This window comes from Melanostigma gelatinosum, assembly GCF_949748355.1.
Source record: "Melanostigma gelatinosum genome assembly, chromosome: 14".
Taxonomy (NCBI): Eukaryota; Metazoa; Chordata; class Actinopteri; order Perciformes; family Zoarcidae; genus Melanostigma; species Melanostigma gelatinosum.
This window is the reverse complement of record NC_136647.1, coordinates 13,862,867-13,881,149: the sequence shown is the minus strand read 5'-3', so window position 1 is coordinate 13,881,149 and position 18,283 is coordinate 13,862,867. Positions and strand designations below refer to the sequence as shown.

The 18,283-nt window shown below is 45.2% G+C and overlaps 1 protein-coding gene across 2 annotated transcripts; it reads right to left on the bottom strand.

Moving 5' to 3' along the window:
* Nucleotides 1–1,797: 1,797 nt before the first annotated feature.
* sipa1 (signal-induced proliferation-associated 1) lies at nucleotides 1,798–18,074 on the bottom strand. 2 transcript variants are annotated; one of them, XM_079284078.1, is made up of 16 exons: nucleotides 17,981–18,074; nucleotides 15,779–17,372; nucleotides 15,198–15,322; nucleotides 14,912–15,100; nucleotides 14,204–14,378; nucleotides 13,751–13,854; nucleotides 12,723–12,880; nucleotides 11,675–12,281; nucleotides 11,315–11,589; nucleotides 10,102–10,551; nucleotides 9,068–9,188; nucleotides 8,836–8,959; nucleotides 7,762–7,860; nucleotides 7,234–7,306; nucleotides 5,930–6,008; nucleotides 1,798–4,724 (listed from the first exon to the last, which is right to left on the bottom strand). In XM_079284078.1, the coding sequence occupies exons 2-16, from the start codon at nucleotides 16,884–16,886 to the stop codon at nucleotides 4,581–4,583; spliced, it is 3,831 nt and encodes a 1,276-aa protein (XP_079140204.1). In that variant the 5' UTR covers nucleotides 16,887–17,372; nucleotides 17,981–18,074; the 3' UTR covers nucleotides 1,798–4,580. The 2 variants fall into 2 exon arrangements, with proteins under 2 accessions (XP_079140204.1, XP_079140205.1); XM_079284079.1 differs by having other exon boundaries at nucleotides 4,692–4,823.
* Nucleotides 18,075–18,283: the final 209 nt, after the last annotated feature.

Genomic DNA, 18,283 nt, shown 5'->3' with positions numbered 1-18,283 from the left:
GTCAGTTCCCTGTATGTTAAACAGAGAATATCTCGACAAACAAAGCTGTGCTATGACTGAACAGAGAGGTTTCGAAGGGTCAGGGACAGAGCTCAGCAACAGGCAGTTAAACTGTCTTTATCTTGGATCTGTTGAAGGTTGTGATGAAGTTCTATACGGCTGAACCGGTTTAACGTCGACACACCTGGAGTATAACACTTAATAATCCTCAGCATTTTGCTGACAATGTTTTAGCCTTAATCTCAATACTATTATATTGAGATTAGAAGGTTGAGATTAAATGATCTTTTCAAAGATTCTCATCAGTTATTAATCTCAATGTAATATGATTAACCTCAAATGAGTTGACGTCTTGTCAAATTCCCTCAAAAGCGGATCTATGTTATTGACTAATGAGCTGTGTTTTAAGCAACAAACACATTTCTGATCATAAAAAAAGGATTAAAATGTTTTTCGTCTATCGTGCAACCACGGAAATCTGATTTAGAACATGAAGCAGTTTGTGAAGAGATGAGTGCTTTTTAATCCTTCTTCTCAGAGCTGCTGGGTTTCATTGTAACTGATTGATGTACAACATCACTGCAAATACCCAGCAGGTATGACTGAATCCCTGCAGGTTGATATGGAATAAATGCAGTTAACTGTATTCGGCTGAGATTTACTATGACTTTTCCCCAAAATCATATAATGGCATCTATTTGCTTGCTATTTGATGATGATGCTGGCTTATTGTTTGGAGATGTAATTTTCAGTGTAAATGCAGATTTAAACTAAAAAACAAAATCATTTTGTACCTCAAGAATATTGCCCAGTTAAATAGACTGTATATATATTTGTATAATACTTTTCCTTTTGTGAGTTTCTGTTGATACAAATTTCTTGTGTTTTGATCCAACTTTTACACTCTTCTTCTCAGTCAATCTGATCTGGCCATGACCTTTGTCTGACAAATCGTGTTGTTGCCGGCACACCTTAAAACAGTTTCTTCGTGGGCGGCTGTCAGCTGTTGTTTCAGCTCTGTTTCACCTCCACCATCAGTCCAGGACGTGAGATCCTCAAGAGGTTGTGCTCCTGGACAAATGAGGATCTAACTCTCTGGCGTCATCGAAGCCACCTCTAGATCCTAACCATGTCATATTCCTAACATGCCCTCTGTGAGTTTACATGAACACCATACATTCACAATAGAGTCTAATTTCTAAAGACTTTCCATCCCTGCTTCGCATTTCAATCGTGCAAATCAATAAAGACAAAATAATACTCATAACTTAATTTTTCCTTTGAATTGTTTTTTGTTGATTGCAACGTAAATCGAGGTGCAGAGTGAGCACATGATAGCTAAAATCTTACGTTTACATCTTGTTTTTTCTCCAAACACAAGTTCAACAAATGAACGTTTTGAACAGTGATCTTTCTCCGCTGTCTATGTTGGTGAGACAACATAAATATTTAAAAAAACCTGAATGCTCACTGCAGGTATTTCCTTTTTTTGGAGTTGTTTATCTCACAGAAACCAAAACCAGAAACACCCCCACCATCATTCTATCAAATCTTAAAGGCAGCTACACACAAATATCTCAAAGTCAGTGTCGACAAAACATCTGCATCAACTCAGCCACAATCAGATTTCTTTTCTTTTTTTCAAATACGCCATTGGATTTTCTGAGACAATTCATTTTTTAAAATATTTAAAGACCAAAATAATCATCCTTTTAGAGGAAGCATACGCCATTCCGCACATTCACATCAACTTAAACTTGATTTCAATGCAACATGGGTCATTTTCAGCAACTTTTTCCTTTTAATTTGCTTTGAAAAATCATATATTTGTCAGTTTGCTTCCTTGAACCATCGGTGGTAATCACTGAGCCTCAACACACATCTATTATTATCATCATCATCATCATCTTGTCTTTTGGATCATGTGTTACTCAATGACATTTCCTCGCACAGCGGATGACAGACCAGATGTTGCAACGGTCTCTTTGGAAATCCTTCATCTGCCACAAAACAAAACCCTCAGTAAGTGCAACCAAAGACAAAGAAATGAGGTCACTAAGCTGGGTTACCATACATTACATTTCCTGGTAGGCACAAAGTCAGAGGAATAAGCCTTCAGATAAGACCAGTATGACCAATTTAAACATCCATTCCAAAAGAAGAGTTTCACTCATTAAGGCGTACCTAATGGTGTCTTACGACCTTATTATATTCAAGAGCTATAGCTGAAATAGCTCAAAATCAGAATGATAAAAAGAACCATCGTCACATTTAGCAGAGAGTATTTTGTCATATCACGGTTGTTGGTTTTCGACAAAAGAAACTTCAATTTATAACCAAGCCCACTTTTCCTTTCTGCCCTATTTCACATTTTTTCCCTCAAGACTTCCCTCCAGTTAAAACAGCTACAAGAAAATCCACATTTGCATGATTAATAAGTTACATTTTTATACATACACACAAACAGAGGGGGGGGGGGGGGGGGGGGGGGGCTTGGAAGTTGCTTGGCACATTCTCATGCTTGACCAACCTCCTACAATCTAAATAACTATACAAGACACAGTAACACAGGTCTTCTCACACCACCGTCTCCCCGCTCAGTCATGAGGCTTCAGCATGTCCAGGAGATGAAACAAGACGCCTGCATGGTCACGATTAACACTTCTCTGCATAATCATCCTGCAAAAAGGAGGGCATACGCAACCCAATGCACGAAGTAACATGAAACAGTTCAGCTGTACACATACAGTATCTTCACATACTGATGAAGTTTAGATTCATAATTTAATCTGTATATATTGTATCTTAATATGCTGGTACCAGGTATTCACAGTGACTCTAAAATAAAATTACAAGAGGAAGTTTGTACAAGAAACAAGAGAGTCGGTGTGACTGACGAACGTTTGGCATCCCTTTTTGTCGGAGTATAGAGTTTGTAGTTGGAGATTAATTTGTGGTCAGTTTCGTTGGATTTCAGTGGGATTCGGGAGAGCTGCCTGCGCTTTTCGTTGGCACTGAGGAGAAGCAGTCCGACTCCTCTGAACACACGTTACTGCTGTTGGCGCCAACAGCAGTGGACACAAAAAGGTGAGGTAAAGGTGGTGGCAGGGGGATGAGATCTTTATCCACCTTCTTATGTTGAGCAAGACATAACCTGGGCTAAATAAGGTTCACTATGTGCCCTGTCCAGTGCTGATTTTACAACAACAAAAAAAAGTGCAAGAACGACACAGAAACACATACAAACACACATCGGGGTGGAATGGTAAGATTTCACCAAGTGTCCTTACCGCTACCACTCATAAGCCACACTAAACAATTACCCAAAATAGTCACTGTAGACATCCGCCAAACACAAAACATATTTAAATACAATATCCTGTATTTTACTATTGGTTCAAGGTGTTTTATTCTGACACCTAAAGCTATGTTGCCAGCTGAAAGTAAAAGCTGCCTTTTGGCATTTTGTGGTTCAGGCCTGTAGGAGGAGATCTTCTACAGTATGGCTGCTACAATAGTGAGGCTAGAAGAAAACAGCTACAGGCAATCGTGGAAGGAAGCTGAAGCAGCTCTTTTCCTGCCATTGTTTGCGTTTTCAGGAGGGGTAAAAACCCTTTTCAGTATCCCCTTTTACACTGTTTGTAACATACTTCCAGGAGGAACAAGCATGCTCAGTTCCTTTTTTTAATGACATTTCCAGGTTACATCCCTTTTATGTAAGGGTGTTAAAATCCTTTCTCCCGAAAAACTCCAGTGTCTAAAAGACAGTACTACTGAGAAGTGAGGCGGGCAGAGAATTATGTCCTTACGTAACGGGCCTTGCTCTCAGGCCAGTCAGTTGGCATCATTACATCTTTTGAAGTAGAAGGCTGCCTACGGGCTTGTCATTGTCATCTTCCCCCCTTTTTTTTTGTTTTTCTTGTCTTGTTTTGTTTCAAGGCCTTCCACACTATCAGCGCCGGGCAGAACCACACTCAGACACGGCAACTAAACGTCTGGCAGAGAGGATAGCGATACTACTGTTCACATATATTATTGGTGATACAGTATATATACGTATATACACACTTTTGGTCATTTCAGATAAGACACCACCAAACATGCTATACAGTGTCTCTCAGTCTTAATTGCCACTTTTTATGCAAGTGCTATTCAGCCCAGCTTGTCAAGTATTTGAAGCAAGGAGGTACAGTAAGAGATGCACACACACAGACACACACACACACACGCACACATCCACACACATACTGTATCACATACACCGAGAGAAGCACTCCGGCATAGCACGCCAACGTGGCAGCCTGAGAGCTGCACGTCGGTCAGTCTATGCAGGTCATGGGATGTTGGAAATGTCATTTTGTTCTTTTTCATGGGTTGATTTGCATACTCCCTCACCAAAAGGCAGGTCCATGATTCAGGATCGAGACTGTGGTTACACACAGATTGAGCAGGATGCGTGTGTGTGTGTGTGTCTGCCTTTGCAAATATTTACGAACAAAATCTGTCTACGGAGCGAGCGAGCACGTTGTACGACTTGCATCTTTCTGCTGATTTGTGCGTTTGTGCGTGCAGCGGTGAAGCTAACAGGGCTTGTTGACGTTGCACAGCAGCTCGGTGACTTTGATGAGGCGAGCCACTGTGCTCTGCGACTCCTCCTGCAGCCGCTGGTTGTTCTGCCTGAGGCTCTGCACCTCGGCCTGCAGCACCGCCTTGTCCTCCTTCTCCTGAAAGACATCGGCACACAACAAAACAAAAGCCGTCGCTCAGATCGCTGTGGCAGGAACGGGAGGGGAGCGACAGGTACAGCGGTGGCTTTAAGGAAACTAGTGGGCACACATAAACACAGAGCTTGAAATAAAACAACACAAACAGTGTAGAGAAGCACATCACGCTGCAGTGGGGGAAAAGAAACAATCCACTGAACTGATCATTTCTTTTGACAGAATAATCAGAGTTCAGAACTTCAATTATAGTCTGTAGTCTCAGTGCTTTGTGGTCTGGCCTGCTGGTCAGACTGAGTAAGCAACTAATCACCTACAATTGGTCAAAGGTCGCAATTAATGATCATTTTCATGATTGAATAATCTATTTTTAAATAATTGTTTGACATATAAAATGTACAAAATACAGTGAGAAATGCACAGAGCCCAAGGTGACAGCTTTAAATGGTCTGTTTGTATGACCAACAGTTCAAAACCCAAATATAGTCAATTTTCACATTTTAGAAGCTGGAACCAAGAACGATTCATTTGTGCTTCATATATATACGATAGACAATTAATCAGTTTATTTTATCTGTCAATAGAATTATTATTAGTTGTTGTTTGAGCACTACATGGATACTTTATCATTATTCTTGAGAGTCCATAGACTGAATGGTACATTGATATAATATGTGTCGAGGCACAGAGACATATTCACTGTTGACCAAAGACTCTCAACACGACTTTGTTTTGAGAATTTTGTTTGTTTTCTGTCAAGCGGCTGCTTCCGAGATCGAGATTAAGAATAAGGAGTTCATCACATCCAGTATTCTTTGACATCTACATCCACGGATCAGCAGAAAATAATAAAATAATGACAACAGGAGTTGTCGGACATACATTTTTGTAAGTATGATATTGGGGGATTTACAAATCTGAAATGTTGCCGTACAAATGTCCAACATTAGGACTAAATTATTGAATGAATTAAATGTAAATGTGTTTCTGTATTCAGTGCAGCCACAGTGAGCCCGCTGCGATTGAAATGGCCGAATGGACGGGAGGATTTGTACAAGTGAACAAAAGCCTGCATCAGAAAATACAAATAATCTCGCAGCAGCGACAGAAGCCGAACAATTTGAATACTTTTTCCTACCTGCTGACTCTCCCATGGAGCTCACTGAAAACATTATGACAGAGAAAAACGTTCATGAAAGTCAAAGCACCTTTTGCAGGTCATCCTGCAGCCTCTTCAGCATGGACTCCAGCTGCGACACCTTCTCTTCTAGGTGGCCTGGAGAGTCACTGCAACGCAAGAGAGGCAGTGACACTTTGTCAAAAGAAAGTATTGTAATCAGAGAAAGTCTCAATTCATTTGTTTTCCAAGTCACAAGTGAACAAGATGAATGTCATCTCTGGTGTATTTTACGGAAAGGTTTGTCTTGTATTTCTCTCCTGTTATAACACCGCCCTCATCTCATTTCAGCAGGTGAACTGTTTCACTTTGCTTGATTGATCTCGACTTCCACTGTGGCAGCTTCAGCGCTCGCAGGCATCGTCCCTGCTGCCTTCAAACCTGTCGTACTCAGAGATCAATTTGCTGTAACTGCTAGGTTGACAAGCAGCCCCATTTCCAGCGAGAGACGTCATCCCCATGATGCATTTCGTCTGATTGCAGTTATATATAACGAACGCTTCTGGTGATGTGAACAGCATGATGATGCATTTTGAGGAAAGAAGATGGCATTGACGTCAGACGTTTTTGGCACAATAGTGCGTTTTGAGTTTGATATTTAATTATATGACCATTTATCTTATCATTTTGGTTGGTTTGAAGCTCATTTGTGCTATTTGTAGACATACTTATTTTGAAGGAGGTTGGCAGTGTGTTTTTTTATTGTAGTCACTTATCCGAATCTCTCTTTTATTCAACTGTACTGAAAAAGGAAATATATATACTGTATATATTTTCCACATCTTGTGATCATATATTCTGTATGAGTGTCTTTTATGAAACATTTTACACGCTCGTTGGAGCCAAATTGAAAGGTGAAATAGTCATCAATACTGACTACAAGACGTCGGGGGGCATGAACTGCGCCTGTAAAGACTTCCTTTGAAGAAAAGCTTCACATTGGTGTTGGCCAACAGTTCTGGACTTTATATGTTCAGACACAGCATGGAGGACTAAAATAAGGTGAGCAAGGAGCTGGACAAAGTGTAAAAGAGAAACAAAATGGATCAGAGTGGGAGTTTTACAGAAAGATGACAATGACAGTGAGTCAGACAAGCTGCGTGTGCGTGTGTGTGACTGCATGCGCATAACTGCAACACTGAGTCAGCAAGAGAGCTCTCTTTATGGGCGAGAGAAGCCATCCCATTGACTCACACAGTTGGAGGATGTTGCCGATAAAGTCTAAATAATTGAGAGAGAATAAAGAAGTAGTGAAAAGGGTTGCGTGCAGTGATTCTGACAAAACAACAAGAGACTAACGACAGAGATATTGAGCTGTACTGTATAGCAACCCACCTCTCATTTGAGTCTCTCAGCTTGCCGTCTGTCTGGTCAGCTCCTGCTTGGGAGGGGTCTCCGGCTTTATGGTCTGTGGTAATGAACATCATCCACATTAACATCATTTAATACAGCCATTCATACCATAATGAAAAGATGAGGCAGACAAAGACAGGAGATGCTCACTTTCTCTCAGTATAGAACATATTGTCATTCATACACTCATCTTCATTATAGAGCGCAGATCCACTGCAAGAGCCATTGTGGCCAAATGGACATTAAACCCACGAGTGATTGGTGAACATCTCACTCCAAAAACAACACTCTGGGCTTTCTACAGACTTTCTACAAGATTTTGGAACCAGGTGATAAGGTCTGGTTCACCTTGGGCTTTTCAGTTCATCCCAAAATTTAGAGTCTGACTTGAATCTTATGATTGTGGAACAAAAGTCTGGATCAAAAAATGATTTGTGATGGTGCTAACCACTACGGACAGCTTGTTATCTTATTTTATATTTACAGTAAGTGAGGTAAACAGCTCCTCACCCTCTCGGGACAAAGCCTCCAGGATGCTGCGGCAGGCCGTGGCCAGGTCAGCGATGGACTGCCACTCCTCCTCAGTGGTCTCTGTCGTCTCTGAGAGAACTGAGAGAAAGGAGGTTGAGATTTAACTCGCTTTTGTACGGGACAATACAGCAGAGCAGTGGGACTGCAGGTTTTTGAGCAGCCGGTCTACAGTAACAAAGAGCCACCACTGGGGGGTGCTGCTGTGTTACTGCTGGTCAGATTCAGAGGCACAAGGAGGAAATGTTATAATGTAATGTATGTCGTGTGCCTGCAGGTTTCACTGATTTATGCTTATGACTTTGTAAGATCTGTTTGACATCAGTTTAGATTCAACTCAAGGCGGCATACTAAAACACAAGACAATGACCTCAATATAATTCATTTGGGTAAATTATTACATGCAAATTTAATAAAAACTTTGACAAAAATCTGAAGAATCAGATGAGAGGATGAGCAAGTGTGCTCTTATGGCGGATAAATGATGAGTCTCATAGTCTCAGCGGAGGCAGAGCAGATGGCGTAAGAGGGGCTCCTTGATTTGGAGCTGCCTAAAACTCCACCCCTCCCACTACCCATCTGTCCCCCTTTTATCCCAGCCCTGGCAGGGGGTGGCAGCAGAGCAGGGGTGATATTAGATGAGCGGGATAGGGGGCAGCGGGGATGAAAGAGGAGGGACAAAGGGGATGCAGTGGGGAGCAGAGGGAGGATAATGAAGAGAGGGGTTTAAGGCAGAAACAAATCTGGAAAAAAGGACTTTGGGGCGGAGGCAGAGATGATTTGCAAACATGTGTAATTGTTCCATTTTGGCATCGTTTGAGCAGTCGTGTCAGCTGTTGTGTCTGAGAATGGAGCTTTGTGTCGAGTGCACCATCAGGGTCATAATATCTCTTTGTGCTCTTTGTCTCGGAATTAATCGACACACATTTAATTTTCTGTTTAACATGCTGCCATTTTAATATTTACGGCATTATACATATATAAATATATTATACATATTATATGATATATATACAAATATAAATAAAGGATTAGCAGCAATAGGGAAGTACTTACTCTTGGTGATGGAGTTGTGAAGACTTAGGGCTCGTGAATTTCTTTCAGCTCGGTCTAAACATGACAACCGGGAAGACGAGTCACTCACTGAAGCTTTGTCGTCGCCACACTCAGCGGCCATGAACTGAAGACAGACGAGACAGAGAGAGAGGGGAAACAACACTGTCAGAGAGCGGCTGGAGCGCGCTGGCGTGAGAGACTACTCGGATGTCCTCTCGTCTCAGTCCGTCACCTGTTCGTCCTCCAGGGGAACCTTGGGTTTGACAGCCAGGATCAGATCAGGTGTGGCGTCCCTCAGCTCGTTGTCATAGATGTGGCATTCCCGCTTCAGCCCCACGTTTTCATACACGTGCCTGTCCAGAGGGGGGGGGGGGGACACAAAGCAAATCTGTTGTTGATGCTTTGTGACATTTTTCATCCGATCCAGAGGTCAAAACAGAAACTGGAGCAATCTCCAGGATGGCTTAGGTTTAGGCCTGATTGAGTTTGCAATCCTGCACTCACAAAATCATCCATCAAAAATTCAATATTATCCTCATGAATATTTTCTTCTGCACAATTTCTGCTTCAAGCTGTTGTAGCTTTTTGGAGTTGTCAGGGCGAAACCCACAGTGTGCTTAAAATGATTTGTCTGGCAGACACAGACATGTACTTCTGCTTTTACATCGGCGTTGTTCTCTCTCCTTGGAGCTTCATACTTGGCAAACATTCTTGTGTCTGTCAGAGACGGACCTTGATACTCAACAGGATGAGGAAATGCAATGCAGACCATGGTAAAAGGGATTTTTGATGACATTTACATGATTTCTTAACTTGAATCTAAAAAAGAAAAGTGTCATTTGAATGTTTTACTGCTGAAGAGTTAAAGATCTACTGCGCAACCGTCCAATCATCTGTGTGGATTTTCTAATGTGAAACGTCATTTAAAACCTTTTGCATTAAGTAAACACAGTTCAGTGAAGCAGAGTGACACATTGCTTGGCGTCCTTTCACCGTATCCTGTCCTTTGCAGGAAAAGTGACGCACTATGACTCTGAGATTAAATTGTGATGAGTCAGCTTCCGTTTGAGGATATTTTCAGCCATGCTCGATGATTTCAGAGCCTTTTTACCTGACGGTCTCCCAGTTTGCAGATGTTAAAGATCTCTCAAAGCAGCATTTGTCTGTTATTTATAATATATATCTCTCTATAATATCTTCAAAACACTCATATGTCAGGCTGTGAGAGCTTGAATGAACAGTGGCATGGTCTGTAGTAACACTCACCCATCACACGAATCCCTGTAGGTCGGCTGTCTCTCCAAAGAGCAGCTGCGTGTGAGCTGCGAGCCGCTGCCCTCCTGGCTCTGAACGGCTGGTTGGTCCTGCAGAGAAGTGGCCCGTATCAAAGGTAAGCTGGGCGGCGTGAGGAGCGAGCCGTGACATCTCTCACTTTGCCCTTCATCACACGACTGTCCTTCGCCCTCTTCGGCCTCCACCTGCACCTCCAACTCCGTCATGTCCGCTTCATTGACCCCACTCTCGTTCAGCTTTTCCTCCTTTGCTTCTCCTTCCTCCTTCTCCTCCTCCTCCTCTTCTTCCTCCTCCTCCTCCTCCTCTTCCTCCTCATCATCTTCGTCTTCCCTCTCGTCCAGTACCCAGGCCTCTCCAGACTGATCCTCGCCGGGTTTACACTCCGCATCCTTGATGGCTTTCTGGTACAGCTCGGAGAAACTTCTGCAGAACATAAATCAACAACATACTTGGTAAGAAGACGCACGCACTTCACAATCACAGCTCTCTTTTCGGCCCAGCCTCTCATCCCACTGCTGAGTCATAACACGAATCTAGAAGCCCATAACAAAGATGAGGTGGACATATGAGGTGCTATATTTGTCGATTATATCCCTTTGGGAACACAGAACTCTACTTCCTCTCAATAATTATGACATCTTTGTGGCAATCTGTGCTTTGTTGTCACAGAACAAGCATTTCAGCAATGAAATATAAATAAACCAGTGGGATCCACTCTAAAGCTGCAGAGGTGTCCACTTTCATATTGGTTTTTATTTGTTTTAACAATTGTGTCCACAGCTGTTTCTGCTCTCTGTCTGACTTCAGCTGAGTGGAAAGTGTGGGAGGCCCTTTGCCAGTGTGGTGTGATTACAGATCATTAGAGGGATTGATTGGTTGTTGGCCAGCTGGTGTGCCACTGATGGCAGGCCGTCATCAACAGCAGAGTGAGCCGTGGCCCCAGTGTGGGCACCGCTCTTGTTTTCCTGAACCGACTTGTCCCACTGACCCCCTCCTCCTTCTTTGCTGTCAAAACGTTCTCTCACCGCCTCACTGGGACTATTATCCACTTTCTGGAGCACGCTTTATACCCATGAGCCCCTTCTCCAGTCTCTCCCTGTGTCTGTTGACCCATAAGTGCCCTTGTTAGTGTTCTCTTTCTCCCTCTCCTCCTCCTCCTCCTCCTCGTATCTGCAGCTTCACCCACCTGCGTGGCTTGCCGTTCTCGTCAGGCGGGATGACAGTGATGTGGATCTTGTGCGCAGTGCGGAGCAGCCTGGTCCTCTCGTCGGGGCTCAGGTGAACCAGCGAGTGGCCGCACAGTCGCACCACGCGAGCCCACAGCTGCAGGCCGCCGCTCTCAGCGTAACAGAACCGCTGCAGCTCCGTCACGAAACCCTCCTCGTTCATCAGGAAGCCGGGCTGTCCGACGCCGTCGCGCAGGGGGGTGACCTCAAGAGCCTCACATCCCCGCGTCACCAGCTGCAGATGAGCGGAGGATGATGAATGAATCAGAAAGACATAAACCACCCACTGAAAAGTTTTAAAGACCAACACAATCACCCACCTCTAGCCTCTGCACCACCTCGCGTATATCCTCCGCCTGGCTCTCCATCGCACTGATTGAAACAGACTCCCCACGCTCGTAGAAGATATCCAAGCAGGGCCCCCCCTCCTTAGTCTCCGTCACTGCCTTCCAGCCGATGACGTCTCGACAGGAGCAGTTAAACACCACCCTGCGCGTGCACCTCTCGATGAGCACCACCGACTCAGCAGACACCCCGAGCAGACAGGGGAGCCTGAGTTCTCCAGCCTCCCCGTCATCTCCACCGTTGACCATCACAGCCCACACCAGCGCCCCAGCACTGTGCAGCTCGGCCCCTTTGGCGCCCTTCAGCTTGTCTTTGCGCTTGCCACCCAGAGAGAGCAGGGGGAACTTGGTGGAGGAATCAATGGGTGTGGTGGTCACATAGTTTTCAGCCAGGTCCTTCAGGTATTCCTGCCGTGTGCGGGTGGCCATGGAGCGGAACTTTTCTGACTTCTCCGCAGCGTTTTCGGCATTCACGGCCTTCGCCAGGAGGAAGTCTCTGAAGGCGGGAGAGCTGGGGAATCGAGCGCCCTTAGGGAAGAGTGGGCCAAATAATGGCATGTCTTTAGACCGTGTCACGGCCACCCTGAGAGGGAAAAGAGTGAAAAACAGGAATGCTAGAGTAAGAGAGAGTGCAGAAGTAGCATTCAATCCATGTCTTGTTTTTCCAAGCTTGACTGTGGACTGTAGTGCTCTCCAGAATAACAAACATTTACACTGAATCTGCTGCAGAGGAGCACAGATTTGTGTTTCCTCCTGAGCGGCCCAATAACTACTATGACGTATGAGACCCATGTGTAAGAGTGCACATAGTAACACCCATCTTTACATTGACTTACATGCATATCGTGAATGACATGGTCAGTAAAATTGTTGTTTTTTTTGTATTTTTCTTAAAGCCCAGAACTTATTTTAGTCCACTACTTCCTATGACACACAGGATGGCCATGAATTTATTGTCTCAAGAAACATGAGGGTGAAAATAGATGTATATATTTACAGCATAGTGGAAGAGGTGTGATCAGACCTGTAATAGGTGTTGTCAGTGCAGGGCTCATGGACCTGAACGATGATGAAGACATGCTGGAAATGAGAGCGGATGGACTTCGGGGTGAAGGGCAGGGCGCCCGGCTCCTGGAACACGATCGTCACAATGTCGTTACCGATGTGTCGCTTCCTCAGCAACTGCAGAGGCAAAACAGAAACAGAGAGATTCATTTAAGAAGCAGGCACGAGTCATTTTAGTCAACAAAACACATCTCAGTTTGCCATGTTTCATATCTCAAGAATCTACAAGAAATGTTTAAGAAGCAGCTAAAGAGATTACTTTTAATGATGTTCATTGAACTCAAGGCGAAGTCAAATGAAATGAATCGTAAAATAAGCAACTCTAAGTGTTCTCTGAAATAAGCTTGTGTGTCCATGATCTTGCTATTGTTGTTCGCACAACTCAATGCTCCAAAATGACTGTTCTTGGGAAATTAACAAATGTTGTAACGTTAAGTTAATTAATTACACTTCTTTATGACAAAAAAAACTAGAACTGAAGCTGAATTTAAAAAACTGCTTAATCACGATATTATTACATCACAAACTGTTGCTGCCAAAAAGCAGCAGAATGTAAGGGCTTCGTCACTAACTTGTTTTGTTTTATTTCATCTTTTAGTCTATCTTCACATGGCATGCCCAGTCTCTTTGTAAGTGGCAGCAAACAGGCTTAAACCATGAAGTTCATAGAAAGAGCTGACAGTCAGCCTGACTGAGAGGCGACTGTGAATACCTCCATGGTGGGAGTGAACGCTGGGGGGCAGGATTTTTATGTCATGCTTGTTGCGGAGTACAGAAGCCTTTTCTAAAGCGTTTACAAAAGCATGACGTCTGACCAGAGATGGGTAATGACGGTTGTACCGAGACTGATGCAATTCTACATTACGAATAGACGTGAAACGTTTGAGAAAACTTGGTATTGGAAAAATGGTTCGGCAACACGAAAGGCAGGAGAAGGAAATCAAGAGTCATATCTCTGTTGAAATATATATGGGTTGTATTTTTTACCTGTTGCGTGTTGTTGGCTGTGTACGGCAGCATAGTAGACACGTGAAACATAATCTCATAGTCCTGGTAGCGCGTGTAGAGCGAGTGTGTCCCAGTTGAATCCGCTACACAAGCAAAAGACAAACAAGAAACAGGCATCACACAAAGAGAAAGACGGATAGGGGTTCAGCAGAGTCAGTCAACGCTTATGAATGAAAGACTAAACTCAAATTGTCACATTCAGGGTCCGTCTGATTTGCTGTTCTCTGCCGCTCACTGAGGGGAAAACAGCTCGGCGATAATCAGCAGTGACTATGCTATTTTGCAGGCATGACTCAGATTACATGCGGCTAGATAGGAGTTATCTTAGGCTCTCAGTGGTGCACTCATGCCCTTCGGATAATGGTCCTGCGACAAGGTGAGATACAGCCAATAGATGCTGGTGTGGTGCAGTTTTTCCCCCCCCCAGCTCACTCTTGTTGTCCAGCTGAGCTCTGTATTTCTCCCAGCCCTTCAGCCGCACACGCTCCCCGAGCAGATCCAGGAACTCTTCAAACGCCGGGCCCGAGCTCTCGTTGTTGTACATGTCTTCCTCTGAGCTCTGCCCGGCCCGGCAGTACATCACCCCAACCTTCCGCTGGAAATTCAGCTAGAAGACAGAGAAGCACAGAGTCTATAATTATCCTCTCAAGACCTTTCACCTAATGAGGCATCCTGATCATTTGCCTTCTTACTGTACAGCTACAAAGCTTGTCTGAGAGAATGTATGCTGTAAAATGTTATCCACCTGCACAGCACACATTACACGATTAAACCTCCTAATCCCCTTCACGTGTCATGCTTCAAACAGAGGGTTTGATTCGTCAAAGTTGTTCCTTTACTGAAGTAGCTCACTTCAAAGGTGGAGCGAGTGGTTATCTAGTGTGTGTGTGTGTGTGTGTGGGTTTAAATGGTCAGCAGCTTCTGCTAAATAAAGTTGCAATGAATGTGATGGGGCTTGAATGTTTAAGCGATCAGCAGGAAATGATCTAAGATCATTCTGGTCACAGTTTCTCAAGTGAACAGTCACCATGGTGGCAGAGGAAGAAGAGAGAAGAATGAACAGATATTGGTCAGTATCCGATGTCCTGAAAAGCTTTCTCTCAGACAGTCTTTGGTGTCAGCAGGGGCAGCCTTACTCACCCCCTGTTCGTCCAGCTTCAGCAGGGTGTCCCTGACCTTGGGGGAGTTTGAAGCCAAGCGAAGGCAGTGCAGGTTCAGTTCAGGCATGATGAACTCCAGCAGCCTCTTGGGAGACAAGCCTCGAGGGGTCGTGTGACGAGCGGCAGAAGGCACAGACTCCTCCAGGATGGAACCCCGCAGTGTCTTCATCTGGGGAGACGATTCACAGGCGTCACATCCAGGCAAACCAATTTCACATGCACTGAAATGGTGGAGAGCTCGGAGGATAGAAAAGCGCCAGGTTTACCTCTGTGGTGCGAAAGATGATTCTGTAATTGTACTGAGCGCCGCTGGATCCGTCTTTCTCCTCTCGCCGGAAACTGATGGCCACTGGGCCGAGGCGGTCGTCCATGCCGAAGAAATTCTGGTGTTCTGCGGTGACAACACAGTCAATTTCAACTGTGACAGCGTTGGGGTTCAAATATAACACACCAAGAGAAATGTATTAAAATAATTAGGGTGTAGAGGGGGGCTGAATCTTGCATTTTATTCAGAAAAATGACAAGACCCTCCCAAGAATTCCTTAACCGCTAAACCCTCCACCTTTACATATCAATACATGACCCTACCCCATTTGTGACCCCCCCCCCCTCCTCTTTAATAAACTATGGGCAGTCCATGAATTATAAGATGACAAATTTCAAAACATTGTGCCATGATAAAGACTTGTTCAGAGTTGTAATGGGATGGTTCATCAATGATTGAATAGCACCACAGTGTACATCCACACAGCTGGACAGCAATGCTTTCTTAACCCCGTCATATTATTCTCCATAGACTGGCCATAAACAGTCGAGTCAGACAAAATAGAAGTTTCACTACACGTACCTTTCATGTAGAAATATTTGCGATAGTAATGGGCTCCCAGATCTGCATGCTCTATAAAGTAGTTGCTCTTGCCCTGCTGTTGGACGTGACTCTCTCTGGGCTCCTCCAGGACCGACACTGCATCGTTGGGGGTTCGCAGGCTCGACCAGAGTCCCCGCCTCCCCTGGGATTGACCGAGACCCACCTGCTCTTCTCCCCCCGTCTCGTTGCGGAAGTGGGGGCAGCTGAGCAGGAGCTCGTTATCGTTGCCATCACCTTCGTCCTGCAGCAGCGACTGCTCGGGGTCATCTGCATTCACCCCGTTGCCTCCCCCGCCCTGTGCAGGCGAGGACGGGGTGGCTTGGGAGAGGGGGCGCAGCTGGGAGGCGGCTGAAGCCCCAGAGGTTATATTCTTTTTCCGTCCAATGCTGTCTCTGTTTGTGGCCGCCTCGGTGAGGTCAAACAGGATGCTCTGGACGTCGTAGTGGGCAAAGTTCCTCACCCAGGCTCCGCCCCCAATGTTGTCATTAGGACCTGGTTGAGGGATCTGAGGGGGTTTAGTCTTCTTACTTAGTCCTTCGGGCTTTGGCGGCTTGGCAGGTTTTGGGGAGTCCCCTGTGGACACAGTCAGACCACGAAAGAATCCATCGGGCTCTGGAGGGTTGCCCTGCAGGCCCAAAAGCAGGAAAGGGTCTTTGAAGCGTAGGGCATTTGGACTCAGGGGCCCCTGAGCGTCTGTGCTTGGCCCCTGTGCTTGAGTCTGTCTCTCCAGCGAGGACAGGCTGCCGTATTCCCTGTGTAGCAGCACACCCCCATCACCCTGAGCCCCCGCACCCAGCTTCTCACCAACCGCCCGAGCTGCTTTCCCCCCTGCCTTCCCGGAGGAGTCCAAGTCTCCTAAGGTTACATCGCTGTTACTTCTCTGCATGATGTGGCCGCGGCCCACCGACCTCAGCGTCAGCCCCACACGGCTCGGAGTGAGGCTCTCATCCTCAGCTCCATCAGCCTCCCTCCTCGGCGGCCACTCCACTAGACCTGCTTCCCGGTTGGGGTCAAAGTTGACGGTGGCAATAGGCGGCCGCATGTTCTGACGGCGAAACTTGCGGATGAAGAGGTCATCTGACTGCATGGTGCCTGAAAAACCGACTCCAGTCCAACAATCGTCTCTCCACTCCGGTCCAGAGCTTTCTGCTCTGCCAGTGAAATGTCTGTCCTGGTCTCGATGGCGCTGGTGTGAGACGGGAGCACTGCGCGCAAAGATGTAAAACCCCTCTGAGTGAAAGCAACAAACACCGTCCTCATTCACGGTTGGTTGAATTTTCTCAAACCTTGGACGTCTCTGTGAGGTGCCACACTTTGTCCCAAGTCAAGTTGTTAAGTGTAAATAAAGAAGATTGAGGAGAATATGCAGATGTGTCTGGTTGCAGGGGTCCGTCCCGGTGTGCAGATGTGTGTTTTGGTGGTGCTCATTCCTTCAGAATAAGGTCGAGAGGATCCTCACTGGAGCCGGAGTCCTCTTTGTATCAGAGGCTCTATCAACCTTTCTAACATGGCATCCATTCGTCTGCACTCTTCAGTGCCTGCTGCTTCCCGTTTGGTCAGGTCCACTCGCCACCTGCAGAAGAAAAAGAGAAAGAAATGTCTTTTGTTACCTCATCATTCACCCACACTGCTAATATCTTAATCGACAGCGTTATGTTCAGCCCACAGCAGCAGAAACACTTTGTTTGGAAGAAAAGATTTGACAAAGTATCGGATTTCAACAATAAAGCAGCAGGCAGGTCTGACGTCTTTTATTGTAGAGTAATGCCTTGTACCTCTGTTTTCTCTCATTATTCTTTCCTTTACACACTTTCCGGTCCAAAGTTTCCCTAAATAGTTCCATCGCAGACGTACTGCTCACCACATCCAGCCTGCACACGCTCACAATAGACAGTATTAACACAGGAGAGGGGGTCTTCCTGGCTTACTCTGCCAACATACGAGAAATAAGTGTAAACTGTCTCCCACCCTCAAATACGCTCACACACAAACACCCTCCTACACCAGTATTTAAAAAGAATATACAAATAACAACAGCAACAGACACATTGTGAATAACTTCCGATATAGTATAGTGGATCAGCTGTTATTATTTTCACAGAGTTTGAAGAGTACGAAGCAGTGTGCTTCCCTTTTTTTTTTAAAGTCCTTAAACAGTTATAAGTTTTGACTGCAACTTACCAACAAAGCGGGTTTAGTTTCAGGTACAAATCAGCTCGTTTCTGTTGCAGATTCACTGTCTTTCAACAAACCGAGCTGAACTCTTTTGTCGCTCTCAATAAGGTATGAGGCTTCTTCCTGTCGAGCGCTTCGCATGCATCTCCTCTCTCGTGCTTGCAGCCTAAAGAGCAGGTGCAGCGGTGCAGAGCTGCGACCAGAAAAGCTTCTCTCTCTCTCTCTCTCACACACACACACACACACACACACACACACACACACACACACACACACACACACACACACACACACACACACACACACACA